The 23209-nt window shown below is 49.4% G+C and overlaps 1 protein-coding gene across 1 annotated transcript in view; it reads left to right on the forward strand.

The window, feature by feature from the left end:
- The window catches only part of COG7 (component of oligomeric golgi complex 7), a 76721-nt gene extending 53944 nt beyond the window's left edge, over positions 1–22777 (forward strand). The window contains exons 12-17 of the mRNA XM_002927125.4: positions 2406–2592; positions 4105–4245; positions 9973–10056; positions 13624–13738; positions 19466–19609; positions 22339–22777. Coding sequence (XP_002927171.1) covers positions 2406–2592; positions 4105–4245; positions 9973–10056; positions 13624–13738; positions 19466–19609; positions 22339–22505 — 838 coding nt within the window. The 3' untranslated portion in view covers positions 22506–22777. The remainder of the gene's footprint in view (positions 1–2405; positions 2593–4104; positions 4246–9972; positions 10057–13623; positions 13739–19465; positions 19610–22338) is intronic.
- The last annotated feature ends 432 nt before the right edge of the window (positions 22778–23209 follow it).

Genomic DNA, 23209 nt, shown 5'->3' on the forward strand with positions numbered 1-23209 from the left:
CCCGCCCCAACCGCCACCCCCTAAGGTCGCAAAGGCAGTGGTTCAGAACACTCCAGATTGCTTCAGCAACAAGAGTGACTTTGGCTTTGGGACTCTTAAGATCACCTCCTTGCAGAAAGGGATCATTTTGTGACTTATGGGCTGAGTGCTACTGGAGGGCTTTCTGATGCACTGGGCAGGTCGGTCGAGATAACAGGGAGATAGGCACGGCCCCTCTATACTTTCACGGCACCCATCACTGATTTTTGGCGCAGCGGAGTTTTCAGTGGGATATGGTCTTAGTGGGACAGTTCAGTGGGAAAATCAGGTTTGGGGGATCCAATATAAATTTACAAGTTTCCATGGCTTGTAAAGAAGTGGGTGACAACCTTCCGTGAAAGGAGATAGTTAAGGAAGTGGGTGGAAGTGTGACGTTAGTCTCTCCCTCCTCTGTGCGTACTTACTGCTGTCTCCCCGCACAGCCGTTAGCACACTGGTGCAGGTCGGACTCCCCCATTAATTTCTGAGCTGCTTGAGGGTGAGGACTGTTTAATTATCTGCCATCCCCAAGAACTACTTACAGTCCATTCCAGTGATGAGAAAACGTTTCTTTGTGGGTGAGAAGAAATCAGCTGTTCATTTCAGTAAGGTTCAGTTCACAGTACTAGTAGACGCACGTCCTAAGAGATCTGAGTCTGATGATTAGTTCATCTCGTGGTGTCTGCCTGGATGAAGAGGAGGCTGGGGAGGAAAAGATACGGTTCTTTCCTTGGGGTTAGAGCTGTATTCTGACTTTTATTTTTTTTTTTTAGAATTGGTTCTTATTTTATTTTTTAAAAGATTTTATTTAAGAGAGCGTGAGAGAGAGAGCATAAGCGGGGGGAGAGGGAGAAGCAGACTCCCCGCTGAGCAGGGAGCCCAACATGAGGCTCGATCCCAGGGTCCTGGAATCATGACCTGAGCTGAAGGCAGATGCTTATCCGACTGAGCCACCCAGGGGCCCTGGTTCTTATTTTAGAGCACACTCTTCTGACATTTTAAATGGTAATCTTTAATACTTAAAACATTCCTGACATACTTATTTTTCTTCAGTGTGGATGGCAGACTGGTGCTAGTCTCCCCCTAGCTGACAGAGTGGAGGCACATATGGCCATGACTTGCCAGGGGGAGCTGATTTCCCAGAGGACAGCTCTCAATTTCCTGCTCGACAAACCCAGGGTCACCTGCCATGGGCCAGACCCTATGCTCGGTACCAGGAATTCAGAGGGGAAGAACACCCTATTTGGTCCTCACAAATAGTGAAGACTTGGAAGTACGGGTGGCAGGGACAGGCCACAGGTTGGCAGACAAAAGACCCAGCTGAAGTCACTTGGAGGCTTACACAATGGAGAAAACTGTAACTTAGTGGCAGAGGCAGGTGGCTGCTTGTGTTTGCAATGGTTCCCGAGGAAGGCCCTGGCCCCACCGTTTGTTTGCAGGTACACACATTCCTTGACAGGCTCACTGGACTTGTTTTTTTAAAAAGTGAGTTCAGTCTAAAAGCTGCCAGGTCCAAGGCGATTCTTTTTCATGGGCAGTTATGGTCAAGGAGGGGTCAGGGAGTCAGCCACACTTGGGATGTAATAGAATGTCTGTCCTCCTGGTTGCATATGTTCCTATGGTTCTGTGCACATTCGAACGTGGACGCTGGACGGTCAAGCTGGGCTCAGGGAAAACAGCGGAGGATTTGTAGCATGTGTCGGGGAAGGCCGCCCTTGTTGGAGAGAGAAGATAGAGATTCAAGCCCTAGAGATTGGTTGTCACCTAGAGCCTCCTCCAGGCCATTTTTCTTCCTCAGAGAAATGGGACAGTTCTTGCTTCTCTCAGTAGATCTCCCTGTGGCACCTGAACCACAAAAGTGAACTTCATGGGGCGGGTGAACACAAGCACCACACTGGCCCAGTTGTGTGACAATGAGTCCTGTGGTGAGAGGCGTGCTTTGAGCTGCTGCCCCCACTCTCCCGGGACCAGCTCTCTCCCCGTGTCTAGTGCCGTTGTGGCTGAGGCGCTGGTGGCTCCCCATGGCTTTGCTCCAAACAGTGATGCTCACCGAGCGAGAAAGGGCCGCACAGAAAATGCACAGTATCCCAGGTCGTAGGAAACTGATGACTGCCCCATTGTAGGCTGTATGTCATGTTAGGACGGTGGCAGATTCTGTCAGACTGAGTGTTAAATAGGAACTAAAAACACCTGGTGTCTCTTGTGCCCCCCAAGGTCTGGCTCGTTCCTTAGCGATGAAGGATGTCTTCATTTTCTTAGAAAATGGACCCGAAATCAGTCGGCCTCATAAGGATATCCTGGGATTTAGGAAGGAGCAAACTGAATGCTCCCAGAGGAAAGTTCTGTACAAATAGCTCGGGGCATAATGGTCATCACTTTCATTTCAGGATTTTGTCTACAGCTGGCAAGTATCTCTCTGACTCCTACAGCCCTCGGAGCCTGGCTGGGTTTCAGGATAGCATCTTGACAGACAAGAAGAGCTCTGCTAAGAACCCATGGCAAGAATATAATTACCTCCAGAAAAATAACCCTGCTGAATATGCCAGTTTAATGGAAATACTTTATACCCTCAAGGTATGAGACCAGACCGATGGCATTCTTGTCACCCTTTCCCGGATACAGGCTTCTCGGCGCTGTTTGTGGGCCGCAGTCTGCAGTGCGCCCCACTGCCTCTTCTCATTTATGTTGCGTTTTAAGGAGCTAATAAACTAAACTGGGTTGGAACAAATAGACATATAGGAGTAGGAGTTGGAGAAGTGGAGCTTTGTTACTGATGAAAGCCAGGTTGGAGAGCATGACTTTAGATGTGTGGCCGGATGGGCTTGCTGTACTTCCCTCCAGAGTCAGGTTTGCCAGGAGGATGGGTGGGGCTCGGTAGCCCCTGGCCCCAGTGCAAGGACAGGGCCCTGTTACCGAATGGCAGAGAGGGGACCAGAGTGTGGACTGCCTGCTAGTGGGCAGGACCCACAGGTGAGCCCCCAACCCTGCCATGGGGGAAGTCAATCCTTCTCACGGCAGCAGGAGGATCTGGGGATAAGTGTTCCCTTCTAGCTGTCCCTTTAGCTTAAGCTCTTAGCATGCCTATCACAATGCTGCCCTTGACTTTGAGCTTTGGACTTCTTGGAGGTCCAGGGACGGAAGACTCTCCCAACACATGGAATGAACCACACAGCAACCTGCGAGTGGCGTCAGGATCCTAAGAGGGCTGCAGCGTCCTTTCCAGAACCATCCCCCCGCCTGTCTTGGTGATAGGCAGAGGAGACATTGCCGTTCCCATGGCGCCGAATGCAATCTCAGGGTGTCCTGATGGGCCTCGAGCTCTGGAGGTGACGGCACAGTGAGCCTCTGGATGTGTCTGAGGCTTCACCGTTGCCCTCACACGGTCTCCCCATCGCTGTGCACTTTGGCCCGCCAACTGGCTGCATTGGAGCTTGACAAACACTTCTTAAAACGGTCGTGCAGCTTCATTCATCCATGCTTCCGTGATTAGGTTAGAGCAACTCTGTTTATCTTTATTGCTGATCTGGTTTAGTTTGTTGTAATCGGTTCATTTATAATAGCAAAACTAAGGTTACATTTTCCATCTCTGTATTTTCTCAGGCTGTTTGGAATTCCTTGGGACTCATATAGGTTGTGTGCACTGTGCTGTACAGCCATGTGTAACTGAGCTGACCTCGCTGGGAGTAGGGCTCCTGTCCCTCACTCTTGTTATACCTGACACTTGTGATCATTTTCTCCTTCTGCCTCTATCCCTGAGGGATAGTCACCGGTTAATTTTTCCTAAACTGCCAGTCCATGAACTTGTGTTAGCAGATGCATCAGAATTACATGGAAAAGTGAGTTAAGAACATCACTTCCCGAGGTCCAGAACCCTGCTGGACTCTGGTTCAGTAGCTCTAAGGCGGAGCGTGTGCACCTGTAATCCAGCATGTTCTGCCGGGGGTGCTGGGGCACAGCCAGGCTTGGGAACCACTACTATACGGACCCACCCCCTTACTGTCTTCAGGGGCTTTTCAAAATGTTGAACTAGCTGATAACCTTGGTTAGAGCCAGGCCTTAACAGCGTTTTGCATTTTCTCGTCTTAGGAGAAAGGGTCAAGTAACCATAACCTGCTGTCTGCATCTCGCACGGCCCTGATTCGGCTTAACCAGCAGGCCCACCAGCTGGCTTTCGATTCCGTTTTCCTACGCATCAAACAGCAGCTGCTACTCGTTTCCAAGATGGACGTGAGTTTCCCACCGACTGCAGACATCCCCCTGGGCGCTGCCTCCTTCCCGAGCACTTTTGAGTACTGGGCACCCCGCCCCCCCCACTCCAGGAGCTTTAGAAGGAAGCAGTCTAACTCTCCTGGCTAAAAGTCCCACCGTACAGACTCATTGTTCCCTTGCAACTCACTGCTTAGCAAGAATTTCTTATCTTAATTGGAGTCACTGTGATGCCTTATTTTCCTCCTGCTTCCTGGGATGATTATCATTGCTTGATTAACTTTCACCATTCAGCACAGTGTAGCTGTGCCCTCTCAGGGAGAAGCGAGGGAGATTATGTGCCACTGGATAGGTTGGGGCAGGTCAGAGGAGCTAATTGTCCTGTGAGATTGCATTCTTTTCCTGAGCATTGGTTCTGGAACTTTGCCCAGGAGAGTGTCTTACCATATCTGATCTGGTGATTTTGATGGGGGTTTGAGGGGTTCTGCTGTTTTCTGTCCTTGATGCCTTTTCTCTCTGGCTATTCCTGGAGTGCCTCCCTTCCCTCACCTTGCACCCTTTTCTCTTGCCCTGACTCTTTTCAAGGGATTACCCGTCACTCACTTCCTTCTCTACCGGTTCTGACTTAAGCAGGTCTGGTCTCTTCACTGCCGTTTGGATTTCTGGGACAAGATTTTGAGAAAGATCTAGTTATGGGCCTTTAATAACCAGGAGATCCTTTGAGGAAGCAACAAGAGCTCGAAGGGCATGATTACAAGTTCTTTGCTTCCCGTTGCCTTCTGGAAAGCATACGAGACTGGGGCTCAAGGGCTGCTCACTTCTTTACTGTATGACCTGGGTCGAGTCTGTGGATCTCAGAACCCCCATCCATGAAACAATGGGGTTAGATTACATGATTTCAAAGTTCTTTCTACCCCTGAAATTTCGTGATTTTCAATTTTTATGATTTTCCCGCAGAATGCCGTGGGATCCACCACAGTTAGATTCTGTGTTTCTGGTGGGGAGGGGTGGTGGAAGAGGGGGGAGAAACTGGAGGAGAGCCGCTCCGTCACAGCGCAGCAGAAGCAATGTCCCTGACATGGTCCCATCTTATTGCACGGCTTCCTGCGTAAGCCTCATCTCATTAGATGGGGACACACTGATTCTGACCGTGCAGATGTGTGAGGATTACATGGCATTTCGCAGATGATAGAACTTAGCCCCGCAGCTGCCACAGAGTAGATGCTTAATGAGTGCTGGTTTTCTTCTTCTCTGTGATTCTCATTTTTTAAGAGGAATGACAGATTTTTAAAAAAATTTTATTTATTTGAGCGAGAGAGAGGGAGTAGGGGCATAGGGAGAGGGAGAAGAGGGAGAAGCAGACTCCCCACTGAGCAGGGAGCCCTACGTGGGCCTCGATCCCGTGACTCTGGGATCATGACCTGAGCCGAAGGCAGACACTTCAGCGACTGAGCCACCCAGGCGCCTGGAATGACAGTTTTTTAAAGTAAAAATTGCATATATTCATTTCAGAAATTCAGGCAGTACAGGATAGTACAATGAAAAAAGCAATAAATCCCTTCCGAATCCCACATGTAGAAATCCACGCGTGGTGCTCATCCCCCAGACACCTCTTCCTGCCCTGCATCGGAGGCTGGACCGGCACCAACAGACAGATAGATCCATAGAGGAAATGGAACTGGGCTACACGTGCTGTTTTTTAAAAAACCCACATGTATACAATATAACATGGATTTGACCTTGACTAGAAAAGAGAGAGAAAGGAAGTGAAACGAAAGGAACCATGAAACCTGAGATAATAGGTTCTTCCCCAGAAAAGGTATCAGCACCCAGAAGATCTCTCCAAAGTCACACAAAAAGGATCATGAAAACCACGAAGAGACCGGGGTCGCTGTTTTTGGTTAGTCACACTTCCATTTTCCGTAGCTGCTGCTCCTGATGGAGCTGCTCTGGAAGGTGAGGGGTTAGCATTCTTTTTACTCCCCTCCCCCACCCCAAACCTCCAGCGCTGGCTGTTTTGTTATTTTTCTTTTCTTAGAGCTTAAAAAAAATTTTTTTTTAACTTTGTCCATTTTATTGCTAGTAGTAACGTCACTGTAGTTGTTTTGAAACGATTTCATGTGTATTGTGAGATAAAACAAATGATTCATGGAGATGTTAAGAAACAGAATCTTTTTTTTTAACCTCTTTTTTGCTTCAGTATAATTAACATACAGTGTTATGTGTCAGGTGTACAATATAGTGATTCAACAATTCTGTACCTGACTCAGTGCTCCTCACGAGAAGTGTGCCCTTGATCACCTTCACCTGTCTCACCCAGCCCCCCACCCCAGATCCTAACATCTGGACCTTCTGTCTGGAAGCTCAGCTCTTCCCGCTGCTCTTCCACCCCCACCTTCCCTCTGTGGCTGGGCTCTTGGTTGCTTGAATCTCGCCTCCTCACTCAGGCCTCGCTGCGACCCAGGGACTGGAGACAAGCAGCCCAGAGATTAGGAGGAGCTCTCCCAGAGTTGCCAGGAGGAAAGCACACAACACAAAGGCAAACACTTTGGCCGTAAGGATTTGAAAATTAAACCCTGGTCATTCAGTGTTTGCTTTTAATGTTTGCCAGTAAATTGTATTACCCTTTCACATTGGAAGAATATAAACCAACACTATATTCCATTTCAGAATCTACTGTTGATGTTTGCCCATATTATCTGGTGACAGATGGGAGAGAAAAGCCCGTAGGAAGGAACTTTTCAATAAATTTTGAACAATTAAAAAATACCCCGCAGCATTTCCCTGTTGCCCTCCTTGCTAAGTGCCTCCCTAGTTTGTCCACTGTCCACCCACCCTTTTTGCAAACCACGTTCCACTGTGGCTGTTCTGCCCCTCCGCCCTCTGCCTCACCACTCTCCTCCTGCCTCCCCATGGAGCCTTTCCACAGCCTCCAGCCTGCAGTGCTCGTCCCCTGCTGGGGACGCTGCCCTTTCCCTGCAGCCCAGCCCTGAAGTGTCGCTCCTGTTCTCATGGGCACCATCCCTTTCCCACCCCTCTCTCTCCCCGGCCTTCATGTCCCTACCCCTTCACCATAGCTCTCTTTGCCAATGACTTCACCACCATGTGGCATTTTCCCTTCATTTTAAAGAGGTCTCCCGTCCATTTCCATGGCCCTGCCCTCGTTGGGCTTCTCCTCCTCTCCCAGCCGTTCCTTCAGCTTTTTATCTGCTTCCCCACCCTCAGTCCTCCCGAGTTGCTGCGTCAGTCTTCGTAAAGCACCACTCTGATTTTGTCTCCCCCACTCAGCCCCCTTGCCTGGCCCCCCAGGCCCAGTAGAATAGTCTGTCTTTAAAAAGTTTATTAGGGAAGTTTTGGCACATATGTAAGAGTGGAGAGATGAGTATAATGAACCCCATGTCGTCGTCACCCCTCTTTGACACGATCAGCTCCTGTCTGTCTCATATATATATCCCTTCTCTAAAATTTAACAACGTTAAAAATAATCACAGGACCCAAATCACCTCTAAGTTAGAAATAATTCCTTAATATCATTAATCAGTATTCAAATTTCCAGTTGTCATAAAAGTTATAATTTTACTGTTTGAATCAGGATCCAGGTTTGTTCTGCACATTGGATTTGGGTAATGTGTCTTTTATGAGCTACAGGTTACCTTTCCATTCCCTTCCTTCCGTCTCCCTCCCTTCCTCCCCTCCCCTCCTCTCTCTCGCTCTCTTGCAATTTATTTGTTTTTGTTTTTTAAGATTTTATTTATTTATTTGACAGAGGGAGCGAGAGAGCACAAGCATGAGGAACAGGGGGACAGTAGGGGAGAGGGAGAAGCAGGCTTCCCGCTGAGAGGGAACCCGATGCGAGGTTCGGTCCCAGGACCCCGGGATCATGACCTGAGCCGAAAGCAGACGCTTAACCATCTGAGCCACCCAGGTGCCCCTTGCAATTTATTTGTTGAAAATAAAGCCCCTTCTTAGCCCACTGTCTGAAAGCTATGCATTCTCATTCCGGTCTTCCCACTCTGTACCTCTGACATCCTGCAGCCCACTCCTCCTGTAATCACCCTGAGCCCTTGCTCTTCTGAACTCTTATGGTATCAAATCTTGCCTCTGCCACGGAGAACTCCCAAGTGGAAGCCTGTGCACATGCACGTGGGAGCCATGTTGGGGTAGATGGCATGGGAGTGTGTCATGGGGTCTTGGTTTCCCAAGGAGCTTCTGGAGAGCAAGAACCAAGTCTTGCATTTCTTTGCTCTCCACCAAGCAGGGCACAAGGCTGTGCACATCATGGGCACTCAGTACGTGTGGGTGGTCGCAGTGTTTCTTCTCCATGGGGTGGGAGTTAATGGATGAAAAGTAGGCTATTTTGAAACAGAGGAGGATCCTCGAGCAAGAACAAGGAGTTTAGAAAACTAGGGGCAGAGGTGGGGAAGGAAAGAACTTGTCTCAAGCAAAGAAAATTAGAATTGAGCTGGTGCTGGAGAACATGGGGAGGGCAGCTGAGGCTTAGGCTGGGCTGGGAGCCCAGGGGTGGACGTGGTCATTACGTTCCCGGAACGTTGCTTAAAGGATCAAGGCATCAGGTGGCTGCAGAGAGCTGCTACAGTGTGACCTGGGAGTCACTCCAGGAGTACAGCCAGAAAGGGCCTTGTTTTCCAGGCTGGCTTTAGGGTGACTCAGGTTGGAATTAAGAAACTAGATTTCTGTGTGAAGGTGTGCCAAGCTGAACTCTATAACCATGTACGTGCTGATAATTTACCTCACTCTACAGAGACGGGAAAGCTCTCACGGCGGTACCATAGACATTCACATTTTATTTTTTATTTTTATTTTTTTTTTAAGATTTTGTGTATTTATTTTTCAGAGAAAGAGAGAGTGAGCACACGCATGGGGAGTGGCAGGCAGAGGGAGAAGCAGACTCCCCCTGAGCAGGGAGCCCGACATGGGACTCGATCCCTGGACCCCAGGATCATGACCTGAGCCAAAGACAGACGCTTAACTGACTGAGCCACCCAGGCGTCCTGACATTCCCATTTTAAATGTTGGAAGGCAGAGTATCTCCCCAGACAGAGGGATCGCAGAGAGGACAAAGGGGCAGCTGGTGGGATTTGGAGGTTCCTTCCCATCCCTTTCCCTCTGCACTCTCAGTGGAGAAATAGATCCAGAAGGCAGATAGAAATAAAAGCAGTAAAGTAGTCTGGGTGAATATGAAAGTAGTATGGATGAATGTGGTTTAGATATTTCTGCAGCCAGAAAGGGCTTCCCAGTGCTCCCTCCCAAGATAGGGGTTTACGTGAGGTCTCTATGGAGGATTTGGGGCAGTCCTACTCTCTTCAGAGTGCTGAAGACCCAGGACTTAGTGAGGCTGGCTGCACCCAGGAGCTCTTAACCCGGTGTGCCCACCCGAGCAGAGCAGCTCAGACCACAGGGTATCCAGCTCTTCGCTTCACGGTCTGAGCAGGAGCAATAGACGGGATCCGTTCACACCAAACAGTTCTGTTGAGAAGGCGGGAGCTCCCGTTTGATGCGTCTGCGGGAATGTGGAGAGAGAGAGGATGATTTTCTCGGTAGCAGGCTTCAGGGTGATGACTTGAAGAGAAATCCCTGGTCTGTGGAATAGTGACGATTTCCGGAGCCGTCTCTGAGCAAAGATACCTCTAGGAAGGCTGTATTTTTCGAGTATTTTCCCGTGTGGGGTGCTTTCCTGGGCCTCCTGGCTTCTGTGGCCTTGATCGCTTTCTCTCCTTCCTGCCCTAGAGCTGGAACACGGCAGGCATTGGTGAGACCCTGACCGACGACCTGCCCACCTTCAGCCTCACGCCTCTGGAGTACATCAGCAACGTAAGAGCTTCTGGATGCTTTTCTCTGGGGCAGTTGTAGCCTTGCAGACACTGCCTTGTCTTTGGATTCTGGCCCTTCGGGGAAAGTAATCATTACCATGTTGGTGCTGCCTGAACCTTTGCTTTTGGGGAGTTTCCTCCCATGTCCAGGACCTAAGGAAAGGCTTATTCAATCAGCTGACAAAACACAAACTGATTTCAAAACCTAACACGTCCGTAGCCCTCTCCCTCTCTTCTGATGGGGGCATCCCAGCGTGAGTGCACGTAGGAAATTCTGACTTGGGAGGGCAGGAAGCAGGCGGCCAAATTCTTCTCTACGACTTTTCAGAGGAACAGTGTGTATGCAGTTCTGAATTCAAATTCAGCAAACGTTTTAGTGACACCTACTCTGCACCAGGCCCTGCATGGAGTGCTTTCACGTGTAATTTCACAGCAGGCAAGAAATCTCTTAAGAACTGTAGTTCTAGAGGCTCCATGTTAACAAAGAACAGAATAAACCCTGTGGGGGAGCAGGGCACCTGAAGTCCTTTCCTCCTTCTCTGCTCACCCCCGCGAGTCGACAGTCCCCTGCACTGTCGTTCCTTCCTGCAGTCTAGCTCGGCTGCTCTTAAGCAACAGGCAGGAGTAATGTACTGCAGGCACGAGTACCTCCCATTGCGGGAGATTTCGGGCAATCTCCGGGGGGATTCTGAGACAAGCAATTTCTTCTGCCTAAGGCTGCCACTTTAGAGCCCACTGCTTCGTAAGTTATGACTCTATTATAAGAGAAACAAAGGAATTTTAAAAATAACTATTGGACAGTCGGGAGTGTCTGGTGATCCCATTGGCAGTGGCATGAGGGATGGCATTGTTCTCTCTGTTCTTTGGGAGCCGTGTGGAATTCAAAATGGCAGTCACTTTCCTCCTGTTTCCCCGGGCATTACCTCATACACCTGTACTGATGAAACTATTAAGATGTGGGTTGGTTCTTACGACCAATGGGAATCATCTTATTTTTAGAACTGAGACACAGTCTAAATGGATTGAGGAAATGATGTTGCTGGAAGGGAATTGAGAAGTTATTGAATGATTTTACAGTTGAGGAAATGAAGATGTTGGAGGAATGGGGGGGCCCGGTTTTGTTTCCAGGCCAGGGCCCTTTTCCACGTGCCGTGACCCCCCATGAGTTAAGGATTGTACCTGGGGGCTGATGACCTGAACTCAGGAAATGAGCACTTACAGGACACACACTGTGTTCAAGGACAGTGCAAGGCTTTTTTCAGTGCCGTGACGTAGTGCGTGGTCTACACAGGATTTTTTCTTGACAACAACATGAGCTGGTTGGCGGTAGCATTTCACGGGCAGGCAGTGAGGTTCTGGGCAATGCGAGAGGGGCCGTTTATCCCGCGGCTGCTCTGTTAGGATGCCAGGCACTTTATGCGTGTGTCACACAGCATTAATTTCATCCTTACACAGCCCTTTGAAGTAAGTATGAGATCATCCTCCTATCGGAGATGATGGCACCAGGAAGGTCACACAGCAGTAGAGCCAGAACTCAAACCCAAGTCTATCTGGCCACAGAGCTCTTCATTTTTCCTGTGTCACTGAGCTTACCCAAACCAGACATCAAGGAGAATTTACCGAATATGTGGGAATAGTAGGCAGATATCCTCAGGTGCGCTTTTAAGCATCCCTTTCCACATTGATTGCCGAAAGATGAATGTGGACAGAACTCCTGAGGGAGACCTGGAGTCGTGGGACTTGTCTAGAAACCACAGCATTCTGCACAAACTCAACCAGCCAGTTGAAGTTTGAGATGTCAGATTATTGAAATTTTGCACCTAAATGACACTTTGCCTCATCTGCGAATGCCATCCTACACAATGCTGCATGGGCATTATAGAGGGGCACAATAGGAGAGAATGCTTGGAAAAATGAAGAACAACGTAGTTGCAAGGTATATTGGTCCTGATGCTTCATTGCAGGTAAAACTGGGTGTGTGGTTTTAGCCAGAAGGTTATGGCCCCAGATGAAAGCTGTACCAAACACAGGAGTATGCCCGGGGTCCTTGCACATAGTGGGTGTTCAGGAATTAGAATGGAGAGATCCCGAGCCCAGAACCCAGCATCCTTTTCTTCCTCCAGCCTTCTGGGAAAATGATGCATTCGTTGCCATTTTCAAGCTTCAGTGTATGGTGGCAGTTGTTACTAGTGAGGAAAGTGGCCCATGTGCCTAATTTGACTAAGAAATTATACTGAGTAAGTGCAAAGAAAAAATCCTGGTTTAATTTATCTTACCATCCGTGTGTTTTCTTAAAAGAAGAGCAGACTAACCCTGTTTTGTTAGCATGATGGACCAGAGGATGTTGGGACTTTCCTACAGCCAGCCCACATTCAGTGTTTGGAAATGTTTGGAATCTCCCTCTGGGCTGGGAGCTTTTGGGGAGTCTGCCACCATGTAAGTGTGTGTGAGGCCAAGAGGGGAAGATCTTACTTGGATAATCCTTGGACTTTTAGTTTACAGAATCAGTATCAACTCTAAGTTTAAACGTATGGAATAATAAGAACCAAAACAACAACAACAGGCTCAAAGACCGTTTTTTAACAAAAACAAAAGCAATATATTGTCATAGTCTGAAAATCAACCTTATTTTAAAGCAAAAACATGTACTTACCTTAAAACACAAAACAGGAGTTTTATTTTTTATTTTTTTTTTAAATTTATTTATGAGATAGAGACAGCCAGCGAGAGAGGGAACACAAGCAGGGGGAGTGGGAGAGGAAGAAGCAGGCTCACATCAGAGGAGCCTGATGTGGGGCTCGATCCCATAACGCCGGGATCATGCCCTGAGCCGAAGGCAGACGCTTAACCGCTGTGCCACCCAGGTGCCCCAAAACAGGAGTTTTAATAGAAATTGGCATCTGAAATATACCCGTGATGACAGTCCTGCGCATCCGACAAACGTGACAAACATTGTAGTATTTGTGGGCTCATCCCAAATGTCTTGTAATCCCGTCTTTCGTGATTCCCCACCAGCCAAGAAGGCATTGTTTGTCTTTATTTCTAGAGTTTGTATTATGAAAACAGTACAGTTTTCCCTCCAAATTAATTTATAATTATAAATGGCGTTTCTTCCCAACAAAATTCGTTGCTTCTTTTAGTTAGATCACTTCTAAAGGCGAGACCCACAGCCAAGTTCAGAAGACAGCATTCAGATTCTTGCTTGACTGTGCACCTGTTGACAGCATCTTCGTGGTTTTGCATCCGTGAATAGTCATAATTTATATTTATTTGCACAATGGCTTGTTGGTGTCCATGACCTCACTTGAGGTAGAGATTGCCTTGAGTGCATTCCAGGAGTAGTGGGGCCATTACTGTGCGGATGAGTCTGTGATGTACATGCACGTTGCCACTGATTTTTGTAAGGTCCCGTCATAGCAGTATTAGCACATGCTGGAAAGATCAGAGTTGCGGTTGCCCCAGGCCTTGTGCTTTTTTGTCTGTCCCGTTTGCCTTCACACGAACGTATTGCAGAAATAATGACCTGTGTGTGGCAATGTGGGGCTGAAAGTGCTTTCTTCTGTTTCAGATCGGGCAGTATATCATGTCCCTCCCCCTGAATCTTGAGCCTTTTGTGACTCAGGAGGACTCTGCCTTGGAGCTGGCCCTGCACGCTGGGAAGCTGCCCTTTCCTCCTGAGCAAGGTGAGAGAGGCCTGCCTGAGAGCCTGGAGGGGGCTCGCTGTAGCCCTGTGCAAACATGGGGTCCACCCGTTATACCCTCTGGGGAACTTCTGCAGGGCAGAGTGGATTAGGGAAGGGGCGTCCTGCCTGTCTCACCATGTGCGGAGTGTCTCTGGGGAGGAACTCCACCAGTGCCCCTCAGCTGGGGAGGCAGGGGCAGGAGGGCCCAGGGTCACACATACTCACTGGAGGTGGAAGTGAGCTCTTGGGGCAAGTGTCCCACCGGGCGAGTGTGAGTCCCCTCTCTGTGGACTACATATCGAGTAAAGCAGCACCCCTAAGAACAGTTTTGCTCGTTAGGACAAACATAAACTCTTTACCATAGAGGTGACATTTCCTGTGCACATGCCTCTGGCCATAGCTTGTTCCCAGCTCTCCCAAGGCTCCTGGATCTCTAAACTGACAAGGTGAAAATACAGTAATTAAAACTATTCCTTTTTCCCATTATCTGGGCCCTGACAGGTTTGAACGGGGACCACATACTTTCTTTTTTTTTTTTTTAATTTTTTTAAAGATTTTATTTATTTATTTGACAGAGATAGAGACAGCCAGCGAGAGAGGGAACAAGTAGGGGGAGTGGGAGAGGAAGAAGCAGGCTCATAGCGGAGGAGCCTGATGTGGGGCTAGATCCCATAACACCGGGATCACGCCCCGAGCCGAAGGCAGACGCTCAACTGCTGTGCCACCCAGGCGCCCTGGACCACATACTTTCTGATCAAAAATCCTCTTATTCCTAATACGGGATATTATAGGCCTCCCTTCGTAAGGCCGAGCAAACAGAAAAATCACGTGGTTTAGAAAAGATTTCAGAAGGTTACGAGAAGGTACCTCAGTGAGAATAAAATCACATCAAAAAGTTAAAAATAAAGGGATGCTAAAAGGCGTCCCATGTAATCATTCAAACAAGAAGAAAGCTAGGCAATGATGTTGCATCAGAGCAAAAGATAACGAATCAGACCAAAGAGACTCCTTAAGTTGATAAAAGGCAGATCCCACAGTGAGCCTGTGACAGTCAGGAGCACTCGCATGTCAGATAACACAGCACTGCGGGGTATGAACGGGAAGCTGCCAGACATAGAATGAAAGGTTTTTTGGTTTTTTTTTTTTTTGGCTAGATCATCCAAACATATTTTATTACATTTGATAAGCATTTGAAATCCAAGTTGTAATTAAAGCTAGATTACTGCTTTTGTTTTTAAATGTAAAATAAAAATCAATTTTATATTTAGGTATATATTACATTTTATTAGTTATGTTGTCCGTATTACAAAAGTTTTTATTATTAGCAGGATATATGAACTATAAAAATTGAAATTAAAATAAACTGAAATATGGAAAATTAAACAAAACTAAATATGGAAATTACACAAAAGGAAAGTGATTTATTGATATATTTTTTGCCAACTTGATTATCCTATCCCATTAAACTGTTTGGTGTCGTAATCCTAAAATTTTATAATTTTGAGAGACAGAACATCGTGCACCTCTCTTTTAGGCTTTGACAAATCAAAAGGAAAATTAATGAGGATAAAAGAGGAATTGTTTGGTATAATCAACGCACTTGATCGAATCAATATATTGGCCTTTTTATCCCACAGAGAATAGGCATGGTTGTCAAATTTCCATAAATCATTTGTGAAGATGATACAAATAAAATCTCTGTGAGTTTCACAGGGTTATACACATTAAGGGAACTCATAATTTTTGGAAGAAAGGATAAGTCTATACAAATGTCCCATTCAGCATGGAAAACCTGCTAAGCTACAGTACGAGCGAATAGGAACTCAGGGGTAGGGAAGGGAAGACTCTTCTAAGTGAACGCCAGAAACTAAAGGAAATTGAAAGATGAATGTGACAGACTGGAACAAAATAGCAACACGGCTGATAGGTGGTAGTTAATATTCTTGTTCTATAGAGGTGCCCACAAATCAGTAAGAAAAAGACGACACCCCACGGAAAAATAAGTAAATAACATGAAGGCATTCAAATAACCTTAAAAACAGGAAGAAATGTGTAACTTTAGTAATCCTCAAATGGCTCCAAGCAAAGTAGCATATGCNTCCTTTTTTTTTTTTTTTTTTTTTTAAATAGGCTCCACACCCATCGTGGAGCCCAGCGCAGGGCTTGAACTCACAACCCTGAGATCAAGAGTCATACGCTTAACTGCCGGAGCCACCGAGCCGCTCTGACTGTGTGCCATTTTATAACCTATCACACTGACTATATGGAAAATATATACAGATTTATATATATATACACACATATATGTATGTTTACGCTTAATATTGGCAAGCACAGAGGAAAGCAGCTTAAATTATACAGTTTGGATTTTTGGAGTTTGACACACATGTGCACACACACACACACACATGCCTGCATGCACACACGTGCACACACGTGCACACACACTCATGCCTGCACACAGACACACGCACACCTGGGGCGTGAGACCAGTACAGTGGAGTCCCAGATATTCCTCGTCTGGCTTCCAGAATGGCTTCTTGTTTCTTATGTTCCTCTCATTTTTTTCGAGAGTATTTAAGTCAAATCCCAAGCATCATATTATTCCACAAATAAATAACACCATCACGTATCCAAGAGTCAGACACCCAACTGACTGAGCCATGCAGGCTCCCCATCAGGTATCTCCTATCGATGCAGATTATGTTCAAATTCAAATTCTTGGGCAAGAAGACAGTATGTGTGTGTCTGTTACAGCACACCAGGGAGAGCGTAAAGCCTATTGTCCCACTGCAAATAAATTACATGCAGTTTTAAACTGCCATTGTTTTTAGTCATTCATTCACTTGCAAAAGTGTTAGTTGCTTACTCTGTGCTGGGCTGTTGCTTTGGGCATTGTCAGAAGGGAAAAACTCCAGCCATAAAGTAATATTGTAATGGTGGAAAGCATCAAGCCCATCGAGGTGTTTTCCTTTTTTTTTTAACCCCCTCCCTTTCAACATCATATTATGAAAAATTTCAAACATATAGAAAATTGGGAAGAATTACCCAGGGGATTTCTAGCATGTTAACATTTGCCCGTTTTAAGAATTAGATGGTGAGCGGCCAGTAGGAACTTTGGGACTTAGATAAATGGCTTTTCTTAAGCAGCATGATTAGAAGGGAGTTTTAAAAATCTTTGCGAGTCTTTTTCCCACAAGGAAATGGAATGTTGAGGAACTTTGAAGTGATGTGTCCAGAGGTCACCCACACAGCAGGTGTGACAGCAGGGGCATTTGCAGGAAAACTGTGATCTCTTTGCCCACCACATCCCCTCCCTCGGTGGGGGTGCTGAGTTTGGGCCGCAGTGGTGCGGGGTCCCCCGGGGTGGGGGGGCTAGCACCTGCTGGATGCAGGGCGGAGGTGCTGCCTAGGTGTGGTGCTGGGCCCTGTGGAGGCTGTCTTCTCTGTGGCCGGGGTTACGGGCAGAGGGGGTAGCCTGGTGGGCCTGGCACAGAGTGGCCCTGTGGGGACGCCCAGGAAGGTCGGGGCCGGACCATTCCCACAATCAGACGCAAAAGCTGAGCCCCACACTTCATCTTCCTGGCCTTTCAACACCCCTCCTTCTTGAGATTTCTTTTCTCTCCTGCATTTTGTATAGTTTGCTCCCATCTCTTGCTTCTTGTCCTCACCCTCTGACTAATTATCCTAGCCGCTTAGAAACACCCCAGAGCCCCTGGAAACTACGGATGAGATCCATCTCCTCCCTGGCCTGGGGTTGGAGACCCTTCTTAATCCTACCCAGTCAGGGCACACAGCCCTGTCTCCCGCCCCCACGTGCTCTCACTCCAGCCACTCAGAAGGATTTTTTTTTATTATTATTTTTAAGAATTAAGAACTTTTCTGAGTAAAAATCTCCTGCCCCAAGAGTCCGCTAGCATCCGCGGCACGGTTGTCCATTGCACCTGTCTCTGCAGATCTGTGTGCACATGTACGTCGGAAGCAGGACCGTCTCCCACATGCCCTGTTTTTTCTGGGTGCTTCTGTAAACCAGTGTTTGTGCTGTCTGCCAGACTGCCCTTTCTCCTGCTGTGCGTCCGGCAAACCTGTCCCTCGTGCTCGGGAAGCCCGGGTAAGAGCTCCTGCTCCTGGGCTCCTGTCAGTCTTTGGTGATGCCCTGGCTGCAGCACTGATGTGGCCGTGGGGAGGGGCCTTGTCTGTCCCCCAGCCGGAGGGTGCCGTTAGGGTAGGGCCTCCCAGACCGGCACTGGCACTAGTGCCCAGGGCAGCACAGACCCGGCAGAGCCTTGGTAGACGGGACTCGTGCGGTTAACAAGCAAGTGCCCACCGCCCTCGGTCCCCCACCCCGCAGTGCCACCCCGGCCTCAGCTTCCTTGCTCACTGTCCTGTTCCTTTCATCCCACCTCCTGCCATCAGCTTTCACTTCTGTATGACAGCCCTTGAGGCTGGGGGTTTTGTGCTCCAGCCTGGTACGTTCATCCTTTTCTGGGCCAACGTCTTGGGGAAGGAGGTTTATCCCCCAGACCAGCCACCCTGCCTGGCCGCTTTTCTTGGTACCGGACCACCAGGTCAGCGGTCCATTTCCAGGGTGGAGGCCCTAGACTACGCATTCTTAGCCTTGTGCTCAGTTATGTTCATCCTGTTTTTGGTTTTTAACTTTCTAGTTTGTGTTTGTTGTACAGATGCTACATGTAAAACAAGGTCACAATTTTAAAAAGAATAAATCGTGGCATCCCATTGTTGAACACGATGGATTTCCATTTTCCCGTGTGTGGATGGTATTTGACGTGTACCTTTATGTTTTGGATGGTGATGGTGATGATTGGTAGTGATATAGTAGCATTTTGCTTATTTTCTCCTAAATGCATTCTTTTTCGCTGCTCATCCCCATACTTTCTTTGTTGTTTTAATGTCAGGCGACTCCCTTGCCCCCAGAGTTCAAGGCGTGTCTGGCCAGGATGGTGGCCCTGTCTCCCTGCATCACCCCGCCCCGGCCTGACTGGCTCTCGTAACCTTGCTGGGGACCTACAGTCATTGCTTATTTGCTCCGACATGGGGTCTCCATGATTCTCAGGGCACCCTCTGCGACCCAGCCCTGTTCCCCCAGCCCTGCTCTGTATACGGACTCCTTCTCCTTCCCCACAGGTGATGTGACACTGAGAGTTACCATGTGTGCGGCACTAAGAGTGTGTCACACACTTCCCGCTCGAGGCCCAGGCCGAGGCCTCCCATGGTTCCCACTGCAGCCCCACAGAGTCGGGCTCTGAGAGGCCGGGTAGCACCCAGCTTGTCCATGGTGGGTGGCCCTGGGCTGGGTCTCACTTCTGACATGCAGCTTGGGTGTCGACCATTGCCATCTGTCTGTCCCCTGTAGGCTGTGCCAGCTTGCCCGCCTTCTCAGCTGGCATGGGCTGCCTGCCCTCTCATGGGGTCCCTCTCCTGCCCTCCCTCCCAGGCTACGAATCCCCCTGCTTTGGGCACGCAGAGATCGCTCTCCCTCACCTGACTGCCTCCACTCCTGAATCCTTGTCGTACCCTGTCGATACCAGTTGGCCTATGGCGTGATTGTTCTCTGTCCCTGTGTTGCCCACCGGGACCGTGGCTCCCTGGCGTGTGTGGGCATACGGCACCCGTCATGGGCCTGGCCGCCTGAAGGGTAAAAGCTGCTGGAGGTGGGATTTTCCCGAGCCCGTTTGTTGTCTCTGGTGACCTTCTCTCCCTTTCCAGGGGATGAATTGCCTGAGCTGGACAACATGGCTGACAGCTGGCTGGGCTCCATCGCCAGAGCCACAATGCAGACCTACTGTGACGTGATCCTGCAGATCCCTGAGCTGACCCCGCACTCCACCAAGCAGCTGGCCACCGACATCGGTGGGTGCCCCAGGACAGGTGGCGGGAGGGACGGCCCCTTGCATCTGTCGGTGCCCCCCACCCTCCAGCTCTGGGCGTGGCTACGGAGCTTGTTAAAAGTGCAGATTCTCTAGGCCTCGCCCCCAGAGATTCTGACCTGGAAGTCCGGGTTGAAGGCTGGACATCTGTATTTTGAAAAACATCTTGGGGGATTCCGATTGGCTGCGCGGCCGAGAGCCACTAGGGGGCTTCCGTGAGGTGGGTTGAAGTGCATGATACAGACTCGCCTTTGCTGCCTCGCCTTTTGCATCTGTATAATCACCCGAACCAACGCGGATTAAGCTGCCACAGTGCACCAGGTGTGCCAGGCACTGAGCCAAACCCTTGTACCCACATCTTAGGCCACCTTCAGAGCCCCTGTGAGGTTGGTGCATGATGGAGGTCCCCCCCCCATGCTGGTAAGGACACAGAGGCCTCGGGTAGCTGAATAACAAGGCCACACGCCGTAGCTGCGTGCCTCCCAGGTCAGAGGGCTGCGTGCCCACCTTCTTCTGCCAGCACCTGCCCCACCGATGGGGCTCTGAAGTTGTGGGTGCTGCAGGCAGGTGGCAGGGGAGTCTCCCCAGTGTCTTGGTATCATTCCATTGACCTGCCTGCTCTTTACCTGAAGCAGCTCTTGGGGTGATCAGGGGAGAAGGTGGTAGGAGCCTCAGAGATCAGCTCCCTGGGGACCCAAACAGCTCTGTGACCTGGACGACCACAGGGCCAAACCAGGCTTTTATTTTGCTGCAGAAGAAATAGAAGTGAGGTGCTTTCCTCCAGGCCTCAGGACCACGAGTGACGGAGCCAGGCCTGGAATCCAGGGGTCCTGACTTCACTCCACAGTCAGCTCTCAGCAGTCGCAGAGGAAAGCCAGCTTTTCACCACATCACTGGGCCATGTTCAGGGAGGAAGGATGAGGAGTTTCAGGGATCAGAGGTGGTGTCTGTTAGTATAGGCGGGAGCACTGAGGACAGAACCAATTGGAAGGAGTGAGATGAGGGCATTGCCCTTAGATTCCAGTTGTCCATATTATTTCTCCCTCTCTGCTCAGCTCCCCCCGAACATCCGGTCCCCGTTCAGCACTGACTGAGCAGCCGTTATGTGCCAGCCATGGCCCTTGGAGCTTTAGCCGGTCCCTGGGCTTACTGAGCTTCCACGGTGGGGAGTGGCCAGGAGTGGGGAAGGTGCCAGGTGGTCACACCATAGAGAGTGGGGAGGTTGTTGCCACCTTAATGACAAATGAAACATTAAAACAAAACCCAAAAGCACTGTGCTGGCCAAACAGAAAATGTCATGGAAGACCGTGGGCTGTCACTTTGCAGCTCCCGGCTCCTAGTTGAGCAAACCTCAGTTTTATGGATAAACCCGTGCAGGCGACAAGTGCCTGGCCACCTGCTGGCACCCTTCCTGGGAGGCTGTTCAGCCTGAGCTGGACGTGAGTCAGCCAGCCTGCCAGGGCAGAGTAGGCACCTCCCGTGGGCCCTGCCCTGAGCGGGGCCTCCAGAAGACACGAGGGAAGATGCCAGCCTTGTCCGGAGCCGCAGTGCCATCTGCCAGGAGAGATTAACCTGGCCGTGGACAGAGGTCAGCAGGGGCGTGCTGCGGGGCGCCATCTGCCGCTCTTGAGGGCAGGATGAAGGCAGAGCCAGAGGATGCTGTGGAGCGTTCCCCTCAGGTCTGGCTTGGACCTGCCCAGGAAGGAGGAAGTCAGGGCAGCACTCATTTATCACCTGTGATACATCAGGTGCTCCTGTGGCCTTTGGCCCATTTCATCCTCTTGACAATGCAACATCAACGGACGGACGCAGGGACTCAGGAGGGGTTCACCGAGTTCACCCCGACCTTGGACACCAGTTTTTGCCTTCTGTACTCTGCCGGTTTCGCCCAAGCTTGCCTGGTGGCTAGAGTTGTGGGGCCGACAGGGTCATCTGAGCCCTCTCTTGCAGATTCTCACCGATGTGGTCTGGGGTGGGCTCGGGAATCTGTCCTAACTAGGACCCCAAGGGATGAAATGGGAAATGTGAGAACCTGCTCAGACACCGTCCTTGTCTTCAGGGGGTGCTTGTGCTGGGAGGTCTTAGCTGCTGCTTATGTAAGCCCATGTGTCCCCTGACTCCTTGCAGTCTCCATGTGGTCAGTGGGGCCCACTGGGGAGTGTGGCCAATAACTCAGAGTCCCAGTGTAGAGCTTTGGGTGGGGTGAGCTGGTCCAGCTGCAGAGCTGAGTGTGCAGTGGGGTGGGGTGGGGGACGGCTAGTCCTTTATTCAATTAGAATTCCTAGATTTGGGCCAAGCTGACAGGTGTTTCTTTTTCTTTCTTTTTTAAAGATTTTGTCTATTAATTAATTAATTAATTTGAGAGAGAGAGCGCATGCGAGCAGGGAGGAGGGGCAGAAGGAGAGAGAGAAAGAATCCCAGGCAGACTCTGTGCTGAGCGTGGAGTCTGATGCAGGGCTTGATCTCATGACCCTGAGATCATGACCTGAGCTGAAATCAAGAGTCAGATGCTCAACCAATTGAGCCAGCCAGGTGCTCCCAAGCCGACAGTAGGTTTAATCCTCTTGGAAAACCCTTCAGAGTAGAGCCCTGACTGCTTGGGGCAGAACAGAAACCCGGCATTTTGGGGGCTCGGGGTGCATGTCTCTCTTTCTCTGTCGTGCTTGGCTCTCAGTCTGTTGAGCTGTGTCTGTCTGCTCCCTGTCCCTACAGACTACCTGATCAACGTGATGGATGCCCTGGGCCTGCAGCCATCCCGCACCCTTCAGAACATCGTGACACTCTTGAAGACCAAGCCTGAGGATTACAGGCAAGTCAGCAAAGGCCTGCCCCGTCGCCTGGCCACCACAGTGGCTCACATGCGCAACGTGGACTACTGACCGCCCCCCCCTACCCCCACACCTGGTTGAGAAGAGGCCCAGGGCTGGGGCTCAGGGGGTCACAGCAGCTCTCCAGAATGGATTTGCTCAAAAATTCTGCCAGGGATTGGGCAAGATTCATTTCAAAAAGACTTGGTTTATTTGTATAATCGCAGAAAGGGGGGGAGGGGTGTCGTAAATTAGAGGCATATTATTTATTAGAGCAGAATTTTCAGATGATTTTTAAATGATCTGATCTTGAAAATGGAACTGATAAATACCGTGAAATGAAAGAAGGCTGTTTTCTTTCCTTTGCTCAGTGAATATTTGGGTGCCTCCCATGATCTGTGCTCCACGCACTGGGACATGGGCCGGACAAGGAGGGGGAGAATCACCAGAGAAACCAACAAAGAAGATGATGTCAGATGGTGGCATCAGGGTGGAGGGGAGCCCCTAGATCCACAGATCAGAGCTGTGCATGGCAGTGAGGGACCAGCGTGGACCAGGCCCTGGGGCACGTCCAAGGTCAGCAGCATGGAAGTAGGAAATCAGGTCAGAGGGGAGTTGGGGGCCAGATCACAGACCAGCCTATCAGCTGTGATGAGGACTCGGGCTTTTACTTTGTCTTATTTGAAAACTCACGGGATGATGTGGACTCTTACCAGGTTTTTTGCCAGTAGCTTCTCTATCTGTTAAGATGAACAGAATAATGTAATTTGAGTGAC

The sequence above is a fragment of the Ailuropoda melanoleuca genome, chromosome 10, assembly GCF_002007445.2.
Source record: "Ailuropoda melanoleuca isolate Jingjing chromosome 10, ASM200744v2, whole genome shotgun sequence".
In the NCBI taxonomy this organism is placed as follows: domain Eukaryota; kingdom Metazoa; phylum Chordata; class Mammalia; order Carnivora; family Ursidae; genus Ailuropoda; species Ailuropoda melanoleuca.